This window comes from Mesoplodon densirostris, chromosome X, assembly GCF_025265405.1.
Source record: "Mesoplodon densirostris isolate mMesDen1 chromosome X, mMesDen1 primary haplotype, whole genome shotgun sequence".
NCBI lineage: Eukaryota > Metazoa > Chordata > Mammalia > Artiodactyla > Ziphiidae > Mesoplodon > Mesoplodon densirostris.
The window spans coordinates 4503781-4524585 of record NC_082681.1 but is presented as its reverse complement, the minus strand read 5'-3'; the positions used below and the strand labels follow the sequence as shown (position 1 = coordinate 4524585).

The window sequence follows — 20805 nt, the reverse complement described above, 5'->3', positions numbered from 1 at the left end:
AGAACTAGCACAAATAATCCTAAAATTTGTATGGGAGCGCAAAAGACCCCCAAAAGCCAAAGCAATCTTGAGAAAAAAGAACAAAGCTTGAAGTCATGATCCCTGGCTTCAGACTGTATTACAAAGCTACAGTAATCAAAACAGTATGATACTGGCACAAAAACAGAAATATAGATCAATAGAACAGGATAGAAAGCCCAGAAATAAACCCACGTACTTAAGCCCAATTAAACTATGACAAAGGAGGCAAGAATACATAATGGAGAAAAGACAGCCTCTTCAATAAATGTTGCTGGGAAAACAGCTACCTACATGTCAAAGAATGAAATTCGAACACTCCCTCATACCATATACAAAAATAAACTCAAAATGGATTAAAGACCTAAATGTAAGACCAGAAACCATAAAATTCCTAGAAGAAAACATAGGCAGAGCACTCTTTGACATAAGTGTTAGCAGTATATTTTTGGATTGTCCCTTTAAGCAAAGGAAACAAAAGGATAAGTAAAAAAAAAATGGGACCTAACTAAACTTAAAAGCTTTTGTGTAGCAAAGGAAACCATCAACAAAACAAAAAGACAACCTACTGAATGGGAGAAAATATTTGCAAATGATACATCCAATAAGGGGTTAATATCCAAAATATATAAACAGTTCATATAACTCAATATCAAAAACAATCCAAAAAACTTTATTAAAAAAGAGGGAGAAGACCTGAGTAGACATTTTCCCAAAGACATACAGATGGTCAACAGTCACATGAAAAGATGCTCAATATTCCTAACCATCATGGAAATGCAAATCAAAACCACAATGAGATATCACCTCACATGTATTATAATGGCTGTCATCAAAAAGGCCACAAATAACAAACTTGGCAAGGATATGGAGAAAAGGGAAACCTAGTACACTAGTACAATGTTAGTGGGAATGTAAGTTGGTGCAGCCACTGTGGAAAACAGTATGGAGGTTATTTGAAAACCTAAAAATAGAACTACCATACGATCCAGGAATTCTACTCCTGGGTATATATATGCAGAAAATGAAAATATTAATTTGCAAAGATTATCTGCATCCCAAGGTTCAAAGCAGCATTATTTGCAATAGCCAAGATATGGAAGCAAGCTAAGTGTCCATCAACAGATGAATGGATAAAGACAATATATTGTGTGTGTTTGTGTGTGTGTGTGTGGAGGGGTAAAATACTCAACTATACTCAACTATAAAAAAGAATGAAATTTTGATATTTGCAACAGCAACATGGATGGACTTGAAGGGTATTACGCTCAGTGAAATAAGTCAGATAAGGAAAGACATATACTGTATGTTATCACTTATATACAGAATCTAAAAATTACAACAAACTAATTAATATAAGAAAACAGAAACAGACTCCCAGATATAGATAACAAACTAGTTCTTACCAGTGGGAAGGGGACTTGGGGGAGGGCAAGATAGGGGTAGGTGATTAAGAGACACAAACTATATTATGTATAAAATAAGTAAAATACAGGGATATACTGTACAGCACAAGGAATATAGCCAATAATTTATAATAACTTTAAATGAAGTATAATGTATTAAAATATTGAATCACTATGTTGTACACCTGAAACTAATATAATATTTTAAATTAACTATACTTAAATTTTTAAAAATGAAATAAGGGTTTTAGTCCATAGGCTGTAAGTTCTTGTGGACATGCCTGAAATAGAGAGATGATATGGCCAGACGTATAATTTGGAAAGATTGCTCAACCTGCAGTATGGATGCCTGGTTAGAAAGAGTGAAACTAAAGCCAAGACAGAAGTTAAAAAGCCATCACAATGTTTGGTGTGAATGACATTTAGGACACAATATAGAGTATTAGACAGTGGGATGAATTAAGTGGAATAGGGAGGAGATCTCAGTGGCAGAATATAACTGGTGGCTTTTCATGATGGTTAAGAAAGAAAAGGAGGAAGTCTAAAGAAGGATTCTAGATGACACAGAGTTTGTAACTTTTGCAAGTACTTGGCTAATGATGGAATTCATTCACCCACTGGGGAACAGAACTCTTCCCCTTTAGGCCTTCTCTTTCTTCTCTCCTTCCTCCCTGAACTTTGGGCTCCTGTAAGCCCTCAAATTCCCTCACATAGAGTCCTATCCCTTCTCCTCAGTTTCATTTTTTTTTCATGGAGGAGCAGGGGTAGAGTGGCTTGGGAAATGGATACTGCAGAAAAGATATCTATCAGACAATCAGAACTACAGCATTCCCAGAATGGCCCCCTCAACATATATTGTATTGGCTATGATGGCACTAGCATCTCTTTGCCTTTAGTTGCTTTGCCAAATGCCTCCTTCTGTTACTCGAGCCTTGGTATGTGCCAGCCCCAGGAATATGGGAAGTAAAAAAATCAATCCTGCCATGATAACACCAATGAGAAGGCATTCCCTTTGAACTCATACTGTCAGAGAATGATTGCTAGCTTGCTTGATTAAGTCAGTCACTCATTCAACAAATACTGACATTATATTAGATAGTTAATGTACAGAGATCATAAGACATCTGAGGTCCCATCCTTTCATTGAGCTTATAGTCTAGTGGAAAAAGACAGAAAATATATAAGTAAATAAATAAAGGTAATATCATACAGTGATAAGTGCTATAAAAAATAAAACAGAGTTTATGAAGTGGGGAGGGGTTTTGTTAGATACCGTGATCACAGAAAACCCCTTTGAGGGGGTGGTTTTAAGCAGGAAAATGGAAAATAAGCAAAAGCCAGAGCTTGCTGGAGAATATTTCAGGCCACAAACAAACAAACAACCACAAAAACCAGAAAGTGCAAAGTCTTCTAAGTGCGAAGTCTTCTAAGTGGGAAACATCTTGCAGTTCTAGGAACTTGCAGAAGGCTGATGTAAAGGGCAAAGAGATACGAGATGAGGTTGAAGAGATAAACAACAACCTGAATACAGGATCTAAGCCAAGGCAGGGAACACAAAAGAAGGTTTTAGAGAAACAAATATAATCAGTTTGGTTTGGGCATATTCAGTAAAAATACAAGCGTTCTGATGAACATAACAACTACAGCCTAAGGATGGCATACATATAAAACAAAATGGAAACAAACACTGTATACGTTTATAACTAATTCAAATACTTAGGATTTTAAAATATCCAAAGTTACAGGGTAAGTTATAGGTACTAGTTACTGGCAAGTCAGGACAAATTTGGATTTCTGGCATGAATTATATGTGTTTATGCATTTATCGAAATGATCAAGTGGTTTTTGTCCTTTATTCTACTGATACGGTGTATTACATTGATTGATTTTTGGATGTTAAGCCAACTTTATATTCCTGGGATATATCCCACTTAAAGATAGTGGATAATCCATTTATAACTTTTAAAAATTTGGTTTGCTACTATTTTGTTGAAGATCTTTGTGTTTATATTCATAAAGAATATTTGTCTTTGCTTTTCTTTTCTTGTGATCTTTGGTTTTGGTAGCATAGTGATACTGACCTGACTGAATGTCACCTCCTCTTCTGTATTTTACAAGACTTTGTGAAGACTTAATATTCATTCTTCTTTAACTGTCTGGTAAAATCAATGGTGAAACCATCTGGACCTGGGTTTTTCCTTGTGGGAAGTTATAAAATTACTAATTAAGTCTCCTGTTATAGGTCCAATAAAAATTTCTATTTTTTTCCTCAGTCAGTTTCAGTAGATTGTGTGTTACTAGTAATTTTTCCATTTCATCTAGGCTATATAATTTGTTGACCTATAATTTGCAGCTCATAGTTTTCCTGTATAATCCTATTCATTTCTGTAAAGTCAGTAGTATGTCCCCTCTTTCATGATTTTAGTAATATGATTATTCTCTTGTTTTGTGTGTGTGTGTGTGTGTGTGTTTTGTGTTCCCCACACCCCTTGGTCAGTCTAGCTAAAGGTTCATCAATTTTACTGATCTTTTCAAAGAACCAACTTTTAGATTATTTAATTTTCTTTAATGTTTTTCTATTTTCTATTTAATTTCACTCTAATATTTATTATTTTCTTCCTTCTGCTTCTTTTGGGTTTAGTTCGCTCTTCTCTTTCTAGTTTCTTAAGGTGGAAGGTCAGGTTCTTCTTTTTAATACAGGCTTTACAGTTATAAATTTCCCTCTGAACACTGCTTTAGGCTGTTTTTACATTGTGCATAATTTTCACCAATTTCAAAATATTTTCTAATTTCCCTTGTGATTTCTTCTTTGAGCCACTGTTTATTTAGGAGTGTGTTATTTAATTTCAACATATTTGTGAATTTCCCAAATTCCCTTCTGTTATTGATTTCTAATTTCATTCAATTGAGGTTAGATAACACACTTTGTATGGTTCCAATACTTTTAAACTGATTGCATCTTGTTTTATGGCCTAACATATAGTCTACCACAGAAAATGTTCCATGTGCACTTGAGAATAATGTGTGTTCTGATATTGTTTGGTAGAGCACAATATAAATGTTTACTAGATCTAGTTGGTTTATAGTGTGTTCAAGTCTTCTATTTCTATGTTGATGTTCTGTCTAGTTGTTCTATTGGAAGTGGAATATTAAAATATTCAGTTTTTATTGCTGAATTGTCTATTTCTCCTTTCAATTCTTGTCAGTTTTGCTCCATGTATTTTGGGGTTCTATGATTAGGTGCATATATCTTTATAATTGTTATATATTCCTGATGGATTGACCATTTTGTCATTATAAAATCTTCCAGGCTTCTACAGAGTGGGGGTAAAGAGGATGGGAACAGAGTTCTCTGGCCTTACTGAGAATCAGCCATTTTTCTTGACTAACAATCCTCAGATTTTTGTGAGCCTTTGGTTAGAGTTTGGAGAGAAAGTTTATTTTGTCAATTTTTGAAAATGTTCTTGTTGCCTTTATGGAAGAGTGGATTTTCAGAAGTTCTCACTTCACCACTCCAGAATTGTTTCCTTATTAGAGATTTTAAGGTTAACTTTAACTGCCCACTTAAGAATTTAAACCACTCTCTCCTTCTTAATATACTTTATTTGGTTTCCTGGACAATATGTTCCCTGAAGTTTCCTCATGCTTCAGCTATCCTATCCTTCACATCTACTGAGTTATTCTCTTCTCTTTAGCCTCTAAATGTTGTAGATGACTTCTCCAGCTTTATGGCTTAAGTATCATCTATATGGATGAAACCTGAATTAAATCTCTAGTCCAGATATCTTTTCTGAACCCCAGACTTACATTCCATATAATCAGCACCCAGAAGCACTAGTTGTGTCCCTTATCAAGCATGACCCCCATCAGGTGTAACCATTATCCTGACTATCGTTTCTATGTGTAAATTCCTTCCTGGCATTTGTTGGGAAATTTACATATTTTTTTCTGAATTTCAAATACTGAGAAAAATAGTTGAGAAATCAGCAAAATGGAAAATGTATTATAATTCTACTATAAGAATTAAAGCTTAACAATAGACACAGAAACATTACTGGCTTAAAGAAATCTACTAATGTCAAGTGAAAAGCAGGAACAGGAAATGCTGGCACACTGAGTCAAAAGTATTGAAATTCTAAATATCAACACAGGAGTACATGTTGATTGGATCCGTTGATTTTGCTTATTATAAGTGTATCTTTGTAGCCCTGTATGCTGCTAATAGCAAGTCATTCTTGCAAATTATATATTAAGTCTATATGCATAGTATATCTTTTGATATATGAGTGTCCTTTCAAGATATAACAAGCTTGAGAAGCAAAATAAACCCTTAAACTGGCAATTTTGACATTTGATTTTGTATAGTTCTGTTACCTTGCTAAGAGATCCAAATGTTTTAATTCAAATACTACCCAATAAGATTTGCTGGTGTTTTCCAGTATTTGAGTATCTTCTATAGTAATGTTACTGGCATTTGCTAATACTTCTAAACTTGTTATTTCTTATTTTAAAAAGTTGTATATCCATAATAATGAGCAAAGAGCATGAAAGTCTGAAGTGTTTTATGAATAACATTTAATTTATGAAATTCTTGGGAATTCCAACTCTTATTCCTGATTTCCACAGTTTAATATGATAGAAATTTGGAAATACTACCAATAGCAATGATGGATGAAATATTAAAGACTTCTAACACCACATATTAGTTTTGCCTATTTTTATATATGACATAAATGGAATCATACACTATATACATAGATGTGTCTGGCTTTCACTCAGCATTAAACCTGTGACCTCATCCAGATTGAGTTGTTGAGTATAATATGCTTGTCATTCTTGTATAGTATTCCATTGTATGAATATGTCACAGATATTTTTATTGAAGTATAGTTGATTTACAATGTTGTGTTAATTTCTTTGTCACAGATTTTTAATCCATTTTGATGGAGATTAGGGTAGTATCAAGTCTACTAAAATTAGCTCTGCTATGAACATTCATTATATGCCTTTGGTAGACATAAGTACTGATTTATGTTTGGAAATATACTCAGGACTAGAGATGTTAGGCTATATGATACATGTATGTCCAGCACTAGTAGATACCACCAAACAACTTCCCAAAAGCTTTGTACAAATTTACATTCCTATCAGCAATGCACTTTAGTTATTCTAGTGGGTGTGGAGTAATATTCTCTGGACTGTAATTTGCATTTCCCTGCTGACTAATGTAATTGATCACTTTATGTGGGTGCTTGGAAAACCCTGTTTTATAAGGTGACTGTTCAACACTTGGGCCTTTTTTTTTCTATTGAGGTTTCTGACTACTACTTATAGACTTGTAGGGGATATCAATAATTATGGATTTGAGTAATTTGTCATGTGCATGCAACGCAAATATTTTCTCCCACTCTATGGCTTGCCTTTTCACCATTATCTTTTGAAAAAGAGAATTTCTCAATTTTTAACATATTCCAAGTCATCCTCTTTTACCTTTGTGGTTAGTGCTATTCTATGTCCTGTTTAAGTAATTTATATCTCTTCTAATATCATAAAGGTATTCTCTTATGTTTTCTTCTAAAAGCTTTATTGTTTAACCTTTCACCTTTTCACATTTAGATTTGTAACCCATCTGGAATTAATTTTTGTGTATGAGAGAGATAAAGCCCCCCCACCTCTGTGTGTGTGTGTGTGTGTGTGTGTGTGTGTGTACTTTCTGTTATGCCCCATTAGTCTATTTTTCTATCTTTGCAACAATAATACATATTGCTTTAAAGTATACCAAAGCTTTAACACTTTAAAATAAGTCTTATCTGGTATTGGATTTGATTTGATTGTAAACTCTGATTGTAAACTCTCCAGCTTTGTCTTTTTCAAGATTGTCTTAGCTATTTTTGGCACTTTTATATTTCTATTTAAACTTTAGATTCAGTGTTGTTTTCTTTGTATTTATCCTGCTTGGTGTTTACCAATTTCTTGAATCTTTGGATTGATAACTTTCATCAGTTTTAAGAATGACTGGCCTTTAGCCACTTAATGATTGCTTTTGCTCATTTCTCTTCCTGTTTTTCTTCTACAAAATTACACATGACAATATATTTTACTGTGTCCCACATATTTATTTACTCTTTTCTGTATTTTTGTCTCTCTGTATTTCAGTTTTGCCATTTTCTATCTAACTATTTTTAAGATCTCTAATCCTGTCTTCTACTTATTAAATCCACCATTTGAATTCTGAATTTTTGATATTGTACTTTTCCATAACTAATTTCTAATTTATTCTCCTTTATAGATTCCAATTTTCTGTTGAAATTCCCTATCTATTTTATTCATCTTTTCCATTTTTTCTTGAACATATTAACCATAGTTTTTAAAAGTCCTTATCCACAACCTGATATCTGAATCACCTGTAGGTCTGTTTTCATATTCTGGTTTTGGTTTTGGATCTTGGTTTTAGATCACATGATCCTGCCTATTGGTATGCCTAATGATTTTTTATTGAATTCCAGACATTGTGTAATAAAAATATAGAGTTTTCAGATGATGTTGACTTCCACCAGAGAGACTTCATTCTTTCATTTGTTAGGCAGATAGTGTGGGATAATTATCACCTTAATCCCATAAGGCACTGAGCTGTGTTATGGTTTTGGTTAAACTTAGTCTGTCTCTGATATTCTCTTATATTTAGGACATAGCTTCTCCAGGGTTTTAAATGGATAGCCTAGCATGTCATCTTTTTTATAGCATTGGGAGACTGTAGGAAAGCCAGCTCTACTTTCCAAAGGTTTTCATATTAGTTATTATATTTTGTGCAAATTCAAAATTCAGCAATTGTATTGAGAGGGGTATCAGTCAAGAGGCTGAGATCTCTTAGATCTCTACTTTTATCACTTTAGTGTTGTGTGACCATCAGAATTATTACTTTAAAAAAGTATCATCCAGCAGCAGCCCTATGCCCAAGGCCAAACTTGAATTCCAAGTTGCAATCCATGGCCAGAAATGGCAAGTACCACCAAGAATGAAGAAGTTACAGGTCACAGATTCAGCTGTGAGAGGTTCCACCCTTTCTCCAGAATTTTAGTCTCTTCAATCCTTATTGCTCAACAGTTCTGGGTCTCCTAATTGTTCATGAGGGGAGCATTGTTTATCCACAAACAACTCTATCCTACCCAGAATGGAAGTAATACTCATCTAATTTGATAGTAAATCCATTAGGACAGAAATCTACAAGTCACCCTTGAGTTCTCTCTTTTTCTAATATTCCACAACTAATTCGTTGGAGGATCCTCTGGGATTGTCCTTCACAATATATCCAGAATCAAATTACTTCTTACCACTTATGCCACTATCACTCTTAGCTGAGCCATTATCATCTCTAATCTGAAATACTGCAATAACCTCTTAATTGGACTCCCTGCTTCTATCTTTCTCATACTTATATTTTTAACAGAGTATCCATAATGATTCTTTAAAAACCATAAATCAGATAACATAATTATTTTCTTCAAAATATTCCAATCACTCCCCATTTTCCTCAGAATAAAATTCAAAGCCTTTTAGTGTTCTTCAATACTTAGATGACATGATCCCCTCTTTGATCTCGTATCTGATATACTTTTCTGACTCCCTGGCTGTTCCCTCTAACTAGAGTATTATTTCCTCAAATATCTGCCTTGTTAAACCTTTTACCTCCTCAAAATTTCTGCCCAAATATCACTTTTTCAAAGAGGCCTATGCTGATTACTCTATTTTAAATTTCAATGGCAATGCTCATCTTCCACCTAGATATGACTGACCCCACCTTATTCTGTAGTACTTTTATGTCTTCTCATGGTGCTTCTCATTTTACAACATACTTTATACTTTACTTTTTCATCTAGTGTTTGTTTTCTCTTTTGCCATCACTCTGTCCTCTACAGTGTAAGCTCCATACGGGCAGGTCTTTGTTTTATTCATGGATACATTCCAAGCTCCTAGAATAGAGCCTGGCCCATGGGAGACAATCTGTAAATATTTGACAATGATTGAAAAAGTATGTCACACACAATTATTTGGGTCTTTTCAAATGCACTTTCTACTTCAAAATACAGAGATAAATCTAATTTAGAGATGATCAACACAGACCTTGATATATTGCTCTGATGACTCCCAAATGAAACTCACTCTGAAATTCTTAGTCAGAAACTCACTCTAATTCTATTCAATTTTGATTTTTCTAATTCATTTGAAAATAGGCTATGTATCTATTCATTTCTCTGCCAGATTTACAGCTACTGGCAAAGGCAGTACTCTCTAAAAATGAGGAAATTTCTAGAATCTCTTCCCGTCTACCATTTACTGTAGGGAATTAGATAGAACTACAGTATATGAGGATGCAGGTAGACTAGGCATTTCAAAAATACAAACACATTCTGTTTGAGGGATCTTGCCTTCAGGAAGCTACTATTGTACTTTATATTAGTTCTATCTTGGTTTGTCTTCTGGATAATTTAGGAAACAGATGTTAATGTTTCAATATAATGAAAGACAAATTAGTCTAAAATGGTGAAATAAGGTTTCCTGTCTAGAAGGAAAACTGTTAAAGGTTAAATCTCCTCCTGATCAGTTAGTACTACTCCACCCCACTCCCCTTCCTCACTCACATACCAGCCTGAATTAAAGGTCTCAGCTTTTGAAACTACTAAGGGACAGAGTAGGAAATATTCTGTTTCTTTTGGAAAAAGATCAGGCAAACAGAAAGTGAGAAAATACATACAGCTGCCAAACTTCAGTGGGCAGGCATGCACATCCATAGGAAAATCTTCCAAATGCATGGGACACTCGGCATGAATGGTTAACCTAAAAGGAAGAACAGCAGAACATGACATCAAGCTAAAATGAATGGTATTAAACATGGAGCTGAGTTCTCGTTCACCAGCAATGGAGTGCTGCTAAGAATAATGGGATTTTATTTGTTTAGGTTCACTGTGATCCAAGACTTTATGAACACAAGGGATGGATTAAATGAACTAGATAGCATCTCAAAGTAGCATTCAATATTAGATTTTTAGATCACATATAAATCCCACCTTACCACCTTTAGGAAAACACATATCATTTGTGTATCCTAACTGAGCTCCCTTAGCTACTTCACCACCTGAGAAGTCTGGAAACACCAGGTACTGACTCATTCACTCCTGAGAGCAGTTTAATTATTTCTGAAATAATTCTCCTCAGCAGGCTATCATGTGAGTTAAACAATTTAGAGACTGCACTGGAGAGGAGAAATGTATAGAAAGAATATCTTTCTTTTTATATTTATTTATTTGGTTGCCCCGGATCTTAGTTGCAGTAGGTGGGCTCCTTAGTTTCAGTTCGTGGGCTCCTTACTTGTGGCATGTGAACTCTTAGTTGCAGTATGCATGTGGGATCTAGTTCCCTGACTAGGGATCAAACCCGGGCCCCCTGCATTGGGAGCGTGGAGTCTTAACCACTGCACCACCAGAGAAGTCCCTAGAAAGAATATCTTTAACCTGATAATAAACAAGCATAAAAGATGGCGCTGCTGCTTACAGCAACTGCTATAGCTTTGTTTAAGAAGATGGTTCTTCAAGAATACATACACACACTTGTACATGTACACACACACACACAGTAGCTGGCCAGAAAAAAATTACAAAGTTTATGGAGGGCATCAAAAACCTCAGAGGTCAAGTCTGAAGAGCTCATTTTCTCTTAATAGGGACAACATGTTGGAGAGACTGTTCATGGATCCCTCAGTGGAAATCTGGATAGGGTACGACTTGCCATGCCCACATACTCATTCTTCTGCATCAGTCTGTCTAAATAATCTATTCCAAAGTTTCCCCTCTGTTTTCCTGCAGATATTTTTGAGCCTCAACTTTCTTTGGCCTAGAAAGTAGCCTGCTATGTGTAAATGGGACTCACACAGCAAAAATTCTGAATTATTTGACACTTAACTCTGATGAGCTATTTCTAGCTAACCTGTATACCTCCTGGTTATATTGGATTCAATCTCTGCTATCCTCTTGGAGCTTTAGGTGGACAACTGGCAAGAATCTCCAATCCTGGCTAATTCTTAAACATGATAAATGTGTGACACCTCATAAATGATCAGAGTAGCAGTAGTAGATATTGCTCAAAGCAGGCTGACTAAAGCAAACATGCTCAGGTGTTTATTAGCAAGAACCCTAGGCTGGAAGGCAGAAACCAAGTGTGTGCCCTTCAGCAAATATTTACCCATATCTTATTTTCCATTTCCTTATCTAAGTAGTAACAGGTGAGAAGTAGATGGCAAGTGTCTTTGCAGCTCTAACTAATCCCTTGGATATTTATAAAAATTCCCATGTGTCTTGGACAAAAGCTCCATTCCCAAGTCACCTGCAATACCCTACCAATCTACCCTTTATTCTTAAGGCATAAATAGGGGGTTTCATGACTCAAAGAATCTGATATAAGAGAAATGTCTTTCACTGAGAAGTTTGCTCCTGTTGGATAATTAAAAGATTTCATGAGGGTTTAATAAAGAAAATTGTGTTCCTTCTCTCCACTTATATTAGTATTTCCAAGATACTGCGTCTTATGAGTAATGCCAAGGGGAAATTACTTTATGTCTACCCAGCTGTCCTAGGGACATAGCAAATAAAACCATAACAAATAGATAATCAAAGCAAGGTGCAAAAGGTATTGATTTCTGCTTAGGAGCAGAACTGATTTATAATAACTTTCCTATCTTCCTTCCCATCCTCTTCTTGCCCATCCCACCTAAGCATACAGCAGCGATGAGAAAGCAGATGTTGGTTGGGGTGGGGTACTTCACAAGCCAAATTATGCTATGCTCTTTTCCTTGGTTCTTAAATGCATCCTAATGCTCTCTGAACAACTGCATCATACTGTCTTCTCTTCTTGCCTTCCCTCCTCCTTGTTACAACTTTCAAGACCCTTCAAGCTTTTTCTGCAGCAGAAAGCATCCTGACTACACTCAGGCTAATAGACTCATCACCACAATCTATGCCATAAACAGATCCATCCCCTTCAAAACTTTCCTTCCACCTTCTTTTATTTTATTGTTATTAAATTATTATGATTTTTGTGACAAAAACACTTAACATAAAATCTGCCCACTTAGTAAGTTTTAAGTATTCAACACAGTATTTTTAATTAGCTGGAATGGACATTACTCCAAAGAAGACATACAAATGGCCACAGGTAGGAAAATGTGCTCAACATCACTACTCATCAGGGAAATGCAGATCAAAACCATAATGAGGTATCACCTCACATCTGTTAGAATGGCTATTATCAAAAAAGATAAGAGATAACAAGTGTTGGCGAGGATATGGAGAAAAGGGAACCCTAGTGCACTCTTGGTGAGAATATAAATTGGTGCAGCTCTTATGGAAAATAGCATGGAGGCTCCTAAAAATTAAAAATAGAACTACCATAGGATCCAGCAATCCTACTTCTGGGTATATATATCCAAAGAAATTGAAATCAGGATCTCAAAGAGATGTCTGCACTCCCATGTTTATTGCAAAATTATTCACAATAGCAAAGACATGTAAGCAAACTAGGTGTCCATCAACTGATGAATGGATAAGAACATGTATATACATACAGTGTAGTATTATCCAGCCTTAAAAAAGAAGGAAATCCTACCATTTGCAACAACATTGATTAACTTGGAGGACATTATGCTAAGTGAAATAAGCCAGACAAAGTCAAATACTGTAGGATTTCACTTATATGTGGAATCTAAAATAGTCAAACTTATAAAGCAGAGAATAGAATGGTGGTTGCCAGGAACTGGAGTGAAAGTGGAGGTATTAGTGAAAGGGTAATACGTTTCACTTATACAAGATGAAGGAGTCTTAGAGATCTACTGTACAGTAAGTAGTCTTCAGTTAGCTTTTCAAAGAAGGTCCAAGACCCCTCAAAATGTGATAATCAGATCATAGGACCTCAGTCCCAGCCAGGTTTTAACCTGTTTTGATTCCTATGCAAAGACCAGAAGTAAAAGGCAATATAGGAAATCCCCTTCTTTGGGGATGAAAGACACAAATGGGAAGGAGGTACTTTTTAGCCCTTCATGCATGCACACACATACCCACACCCTCCTCAGGTATTGCCCTCATTTCACTGTTCACTATGTTTTGAAGCACCCTGGCTCCCTTGTCACCCCACCCTTTGCTTCTCAACAGCTGGTTTTTATTCCACCACAGTAATAAGTTAAAGTTTTATTACTTCCATAGCACCCTAACTTGTATCTCTACTTTTACCCTTTCCCCTTATAGTATTGGGTTGGCCAAAAAGTTCGTTCGTGTTTTTCCATAACATCTTACAAAAAACCTGAACAAACTTTTTGGCCAACCCAATATATTCTCTACACAATAGCCGTCTAGTATTTCCTCATCTTATACAGAGTAAAAGCCAAAGTCCTTGCTATGGCTTACAGGGTCTTACATGATCTTATCTTCTGTTCCTCTCTGGCTTATCTTCTACTATGCCCTCCCTTGCTCACTCTGTTCCAGCCACTCTGGCTTCCTTGCTGCTCTTTCAACATGCCAGTCTCTCTTACATCATAACCTTTGCACTTGGTATGCTTTCCTACCTCTTTCAAGTCTTTGCTTAACTATCTTGTTTTTTTTTCTTATTATCTTGTAAATGAGGTCTACCCCGACCTCCATTCAGTTTACTATCAATACTGTGGTTAGTAAACTTTACCATGCTCTTTCTTTTCCCATAGTACCTAACTTATAACATGCCATGTAATTAATTTTTTCTATTTATCATCATTTTTTTCTCCTTACTGTAAAGCTATGGATTTTTTTAAATTGGATTTTTGTCTTTGATGTGTGCCAGGAGCATAGCACAGTACCTAGCACACTGTAGGTGTTCAATACATATCTACTGAATCAATTAACTAACGAATGATTTTTCTTTCCTAAAAGCATGTATTTCTGTGGGGACCTTGCAGAGGCGAGGTATAAATCGGGCAAATAGGGTTCAGGTATTCCGAGGGTTCCAGGCAAATAGCATCTTTCTTTCTTTTTTTTTATTTTTTAAAATAGAACTGTATTGGAGTATAATTGCTTCACAATACCATGTTAGTTTCTGTTGCACAATAAAGTGATCAGCCATATGCATACACGTGTCCCCATATCCCCTCCCTCTTGAGCCTCCCTCCCATCCTCCCTATCCCACTCCTCTAGGTCATCACAAAGCACCAACAGGCAAATAGCATCTTAATATGATTCCTTAATAGCACGATATCTCAACCTATACTTAGTGGTCATCTAGCCTCTTTCCTAGAATTTCAGAACTGAAAGACCCTCATAGAAAGCATCCAGTTTTATCCCATCATATATTTGACAAATGATAAAGCAGAAGGGAAGAACATTTCTCAAATAACCCAACAAGTCTGGGATAGAGCTGACTAAAAGTTTTCTAATTGTTTCACTCAACAATTTTTTTTTGTGTGTGTGGTACGTGGGCCTCTCACTGTTGTGGCCTCTCCCATTGCAGAGCACAGGCTCCAGATGCGCAGGCTCAGCAGCCATGGCTCACAGGCCTAGCCGCTCTGCGGCATGTGGGATCTTCCCGGACCGGGGCACGAACCCATGTCCCCTGCATCGGCAGGTGGACTCTCAACCACTGCGCCACCAGGGAAGCCCAACAAATATAATTTTTGATCAGGTACTATATGCCAGGTATTATTCTAAGCAATATAAGTACATCAGCAAACATAACAAGGTTGTTACCATCTTGAAGCTTACGTTTGAGTTGAGGGAAGACAACAAAGAAACAAGTAAAATAAGTAAACTATATAATGTGTTACAAGGCAATATGTTTCAGGAAAAAAAAATAAGATGTGACTAAAAACTATTGACGAGGCATTGCAATTTTCAATAGCGTGTTCAGGGAATACCTCACAGAGTAGGTGACATTTAAGCAATGAACCTGAAGGTAATGAGAGTGAGCCTTATGGACACCTGGAGAAAGAACATTCAAAGTAGAGGGAGCAGAAAATGCAAAGGCCCTGAGGTAGAAATGTGACCAATGTGTTCCAAAAATAGCAACTATGCCACTGTGGCTATAGTGGAGAGACCAAGGGGGAAGATTAATAGAAGATGAGTTCGAAGAGGAAACTAGTGGTTACCAGTGTGGAGAGAGAAGGGGAAGGGAAAAGATAGGGGTTGCAGATTAAGAGGTACAATGCACTATGTTAAAATAAATAAGCTACAAGAATATATTGTAGAACACAGGGAATATAACCAATATTTTATAATAACTATAAGTGGAGTATAACCTTTAAAAATTGTGAATCACTTGTACACCTGAAACCTATATAATATTGTACATCAATTATACCTCAATTAAAAAAAACACTCTTCAGGAGTGGTTGAGGTGTCAGGCAGGCTATTTCTATTATCATGGAGTAAAGGGCAGGATCTGACATTAATGCTGAAATAGAAAAGATAGTAAAATCATTAATAGCCATTATTAGTAGAGGATGAGTCACTTGAAATATATCACCACTAAACACCCAAACCAAGCAGTATAGTAGTCATAAGAATCCCAGTTTTCTGCAAATGGCATTACTTTGTTCTTTTTTATGGCTGAGTATTCCATTGTATATATGTACCACATCTTCTTTTTATTAATTTGTATTGGGGTATAGTTGCTTTACTATGTTGTGTTAGTTTCTGCTGTACAGCAAAGTGAATCCACTATACGTATACATATATCCACTTTTCTTTTGGATTTCCTTCCCATTTAGGTCACCACAGAGTATTGAGTAGAGTTTCCTGTGCTATACAGTAGGTTCTCATTAGTTATCTATTTTACACATGGTAGTGTATATACGTCAATCCCAATCTCCCAATTCATCCCACCCCACCTCCCCACTGTGGTGTCCATACGTTTATTCTCTACGTCTGTGTCTCTATTTCTGCTTTGCTAATAAGTTCATCTGCATGATTTTTCTAGATTCCATATATAGTGATATTATACAATATTTGTTTTTCTCTTTCTGACTTACTTCACTCTGTACAACAGTCTCTAGGTCCATCCACGTCTCTGCTAATGGCACAACGTTGTTCCTTTGTATGGCTGAGTAATATTCCATTGTATATATGTACCACATTTTCTTTATCCATTCCTCTGTTGATGGACATTTAGGTTACTTCCATGTCCTAGCTATTGTAAATAGTGCTGCAATGAACATTGGGGTGCATGTGTCTTTTTGAATTATGGTTTCTTCTGGGTATATGCCCAGGGGTGGGACTGCTGAGTCATATGATAGTTCTATTTTTAGTTTTTTAAGGAACCTCCAGACTGTTCTCCACAGTGGCTGCACCAATTTACATTCCCACCAACAGTGTAGGACGGTCCCCTTCACAGCAACATGGATGGACCTAGAGATTGTCATACCGAGTGAAGTCATAATGAGAGAGACAAATATCATATATGTGGAATCTAAAAAAAAAGGGGTACAAATGAACTTATTTACAAAACAGAAGTAGAATCACAAATGTAGAAAACAAACTTATGGTCACCAAGGGATAAGGCAGGGGGATAAATGGGGAGATTGGGATTGACATATACACACTACTATATATAAAATAGATAACTACTAAGACCCTGCTGTATAGCTCAGGGAACTCTACTCAGTACTCTGTAATGGACTATATGGGAAAAGAATCATAAAAAAAAGAGTGGATATATGTATATGTATAACTGATTCACTTCGCTGTATACCTGAAACTAACAAAACATTGTAAATCAAGTATACTCCAATAAAACCTAAAAAAAAAGAATCCCAGTTTTCTGCAAGTTTCCCATTAAATCCTCAAGCTATAGGCAAAAGGCTTCAGTACACTGGAAGCCCTTGGGCTTCCTAATTGGAGTACCAGAGCTTCACTACTGCATTTAGCCCTTATATGGAGCACATATAGGTTTTAACAATTACCTCAGATGTGTTGCTCCATCCTCATTTTCTGATATTCACACTTCTCCCCACTCTCCAGCCATCTGTCAATACTTGTGATTTTGCCAAACAAAGCTCTCATGCTTTTGTGCCTTTCTACGAATTGCTGGGTTCTTTTTTGTCCTGCCAGGAATGCCCTTTCCTCTTTATATGTGGAACAAATTCCATTCAAGTCCGTGCTCAAATATTACCTCTTTTGTGATAACTTTGTATGTGCCCTATAGGCATAGTGAGTTCTCCAGCTCACAGAAATCCCAGAGCACTTTGTACAAGTAGCTTAGTGCTTAACACTCTTGAAATAACTTTCTAGGCTCAAGATGGAGCCACTCCTGCCTGGGGTGCCACATCAAAAAACAAAAAGTTAGATGACTTTCATGTCCCTATAAATGCTCTACTTGATGGAAACACAGTATATCCAATCTGTTTATGTGTCTGTCTTCTGCACATAAGTGTGAGAAACTTGAGAGAAGGGTCTCTACATATTATTCTAATCTGATGCATAGTATGGTGATTGGCACATAGCATATAGTCAGTAAATGCTTCTTGATTTAATAAATATTTCTGCAAGATAGGCAGAGCAGGTATTTTTAGCCCCATTTCCCAGAAGAAGAAACTGAGGTGCAGAAAACAGAAATGCCTTGTCCATGGTTACACTGCTGATCTGGGCCAGAGTTAGGATTCACACTTAGAGCTCCTAATTCCTAAAGTTCATTTCACTGTAACATACATACTCTGTCTAGGGGTAGTGAAACTGAGCAGGACCCTGTGGGGCCCTCCCAGGTACAAATCCCCTGTTTCTCCATTGGGGAATTTGGGTTTTTTGAGCATGATCTACCTCTTCTCTTTGCATGGCCCTGCAATAAAGCTTTCTCTGCTCCAAACCCCAATGTTTCCATTTGTTTGGCCTCACTGGGCATTGGAAACACTAACTTGCATTCGAAAACAGTAGCATCTAAAACAGTTAGATTCTTTGGAACCAGAGGGACCCTTCTGATGATCTGTAAATCCCCCTTGTGTTAGAATGATCTTTTTAACAGACTCAATCTGCCTGAGGTTCAGCTTCTTGCCTTTGAGAATAAAGGCAATTCTTGTTATTTTAAGGCCCTGATTTCCTCTTGCAGTTGGCAAAAATGAAACAAATGTGAGAAGACCTCTTGGGAATACATTTTTCCTTCCCTCCCTTAAATGTTAGTTCCCATGTGATGCTTTCCCACATCTGGGCCCATGTCTCCAAGCTGTAATGAAACCTACACTTTTTAGCTTATAGCACCTCATTGTTGGCTTTTTGTGAAACTTCCATTATGCCTTATAGTACAGTAAATTATGTGTCCTATCTTTCCTGCTAAGATGTGAATTCTTGGAGGGTAGGGGTTGATATCACCACACAGAGTCCACAGCATAATTTGTGATTAACTGAGACTTGTAATATTACTTGCTTCTCACCTCATTGTAAGCTTTCTCAGAGTCCAAAGTGAGCCACTCTATCTCTTCTATGCTCTTCTGTTCATCAGGGTGAAACACACTAAGTGTGGTTCTGTAAGTCAGTTGCCAGCTTAATGAATAAGGAACTACATGTGGAATCCCCTAGAGCAAAAGCCATTACAAAAAAGGACTGTGTGAAACAAAGCTATCAATGCTTGATTGATTTGATTACATTAAGTCCTATACAACTAACAATGTGACCCAAATGCCTTCCCTGGTTCCTGGCCATTTCAGAGGCAGTCTCTGTAATGAAGACTCAAATGCAAGCTATTTGCATCTAAAGCAAGAGGAGAGGAGTTTTATTATTAACATTTCCATGTGTGTTGGTGGGGCAAGTTCAGGTATCATGCACAATTTATCTTTCAAATAATTTGTCTTTGGAACATCCCAAGTACATGAGCAAAACTGACCCAATCAGACAAAGGATAAAGGAAGGCATGCAGGTCTGAATATGACAATAAGTCTCTCTTAATTGGTCAAAAAATACCACTTTCTTCTTCATGATGCAAACATGGAGAAATGAGTGCTTACTTTGTTTAATTTTTACCTAAACATAGGACACTATTAGTGTGTGGCCTAATATATAGAGGACACTTTGTGCAATGTATTTAATTTTATAAAATCCCATTGTGTCAAAGTTCTAGGTGACAGACCTGCATTTCCAGCTGCAGCTTGTCATGTCCACCTCAAACTCATTATGCTTAAAACTGGTATCCCCTACATTCCCTTCTTAGAGGAAGTAGTGGGATGTAGTAGGGAAAAACAGTTTGCTTTAACATAAGAGTGACTTGAGATTCTGTACCAGCTCTGCCAGTTATTAATGGTGTGACTGTTGTTCTATTGAAACTTCAGTTTAGTAATTATAAAAATGGGGATATTAACACAAAAACCTCCACAGAGTGGACATGTGGCAGGACATATGTCAAGCAATTCACATGGCTTATCACATTGATGTTCAACTGCATGATTTTTTGAAAGCAAAAACTGCTATATATCCTGGCTCCTCACTTACCTCTTTGGAATAGTTCCTCAGAACAGTCTGAGAGGTTATTTCCAGGCTATAGTCCTCAGTGATGTCTTCAAATAAAACATAACTCACAACTTTTCGGTCATGCGTTTTTCAGTCAACATTATGAGGCAGGTAGTGTTATGATTCACCCCATTTTACAGAGGAAGGACCAGGAGTAGTCTTACTGCAGAATCTACCTTCTTTTTTTTTTTTTTTTTTTTTTTTTTTTCTTATCAAATTCTATTTTATTTATTTATTTATTTATTTTCATTTTACAAATTTAATCAGTTATACATATACATATGTTCCCATATCCCCTCCCTTTTGCGTCTCCCTCCCACCCTCCCTATCCCACCCCTCCAGGCGGTCACAAAGAACCGAGCTGATCTCCCTGTGCTATGCGGCTGCTTCCCACTAGCTATCTACCTTACATTTGGTAGTGTATATATGTCCATGCCGCTCTTTCACTTTGTCACAGCTTACCCTTCCCCCTCCCCATATCCTCAAGTCCATGCTCTAGTAGGTCTGTGTCTTTATTCCTGTCTTACCCCTATGTTCTTGATGACATTTTTTTCTTAAATTCCATATATATGTGTCAGCATACAGTATTTGTCTTTCTCTTTCTGACTTACTTCACTCTGTATGACAGACTCTAGGTCCATCCACCTCATTACAAATAGCTCAATTTCATTTCTTTTTATGGCTGAGTAATATTCCATTGTATATATGTGCCACATCTTCTTTATCCATTCATCCGATGATGGACACTTAGGTTGTTTCCATCTCCGGGCTATTGTAAATAGGGCTGCTATGAACATTTTGGTACATGTCTCTTTTTGAATTATGTTTTTCTCAGGGTATATGCCCAGTAGTGGGATTGCTGGGTCATATGGTAGTTCTATTTG

At 36.5% G+C, this 20805-nt stretch overlaps 1 protein-coding gene across 1 annotated transcript in view; it reads right to left on the bottom strand.

Moving 5' to 3' along the window:
• Positions 1-20805, bottom strand: part of GABRA3 (gamma-aminobutyric acid type A receptor subunit alpha3) — a 144164-nt gene that overhangs the window by 44972 nt on the left and 78387 nt on the right. Inside the window, exon 5 of the mRNA XM_060086793.1 lies at positions 10177-10259. Within this exon, the coding sequence (XP_059942776.1) occupies positions 10177-10259 (83 nt within the window). The remainder of the gene's footprint in view (positions 1-10176; positions 10260-20805) is intronic.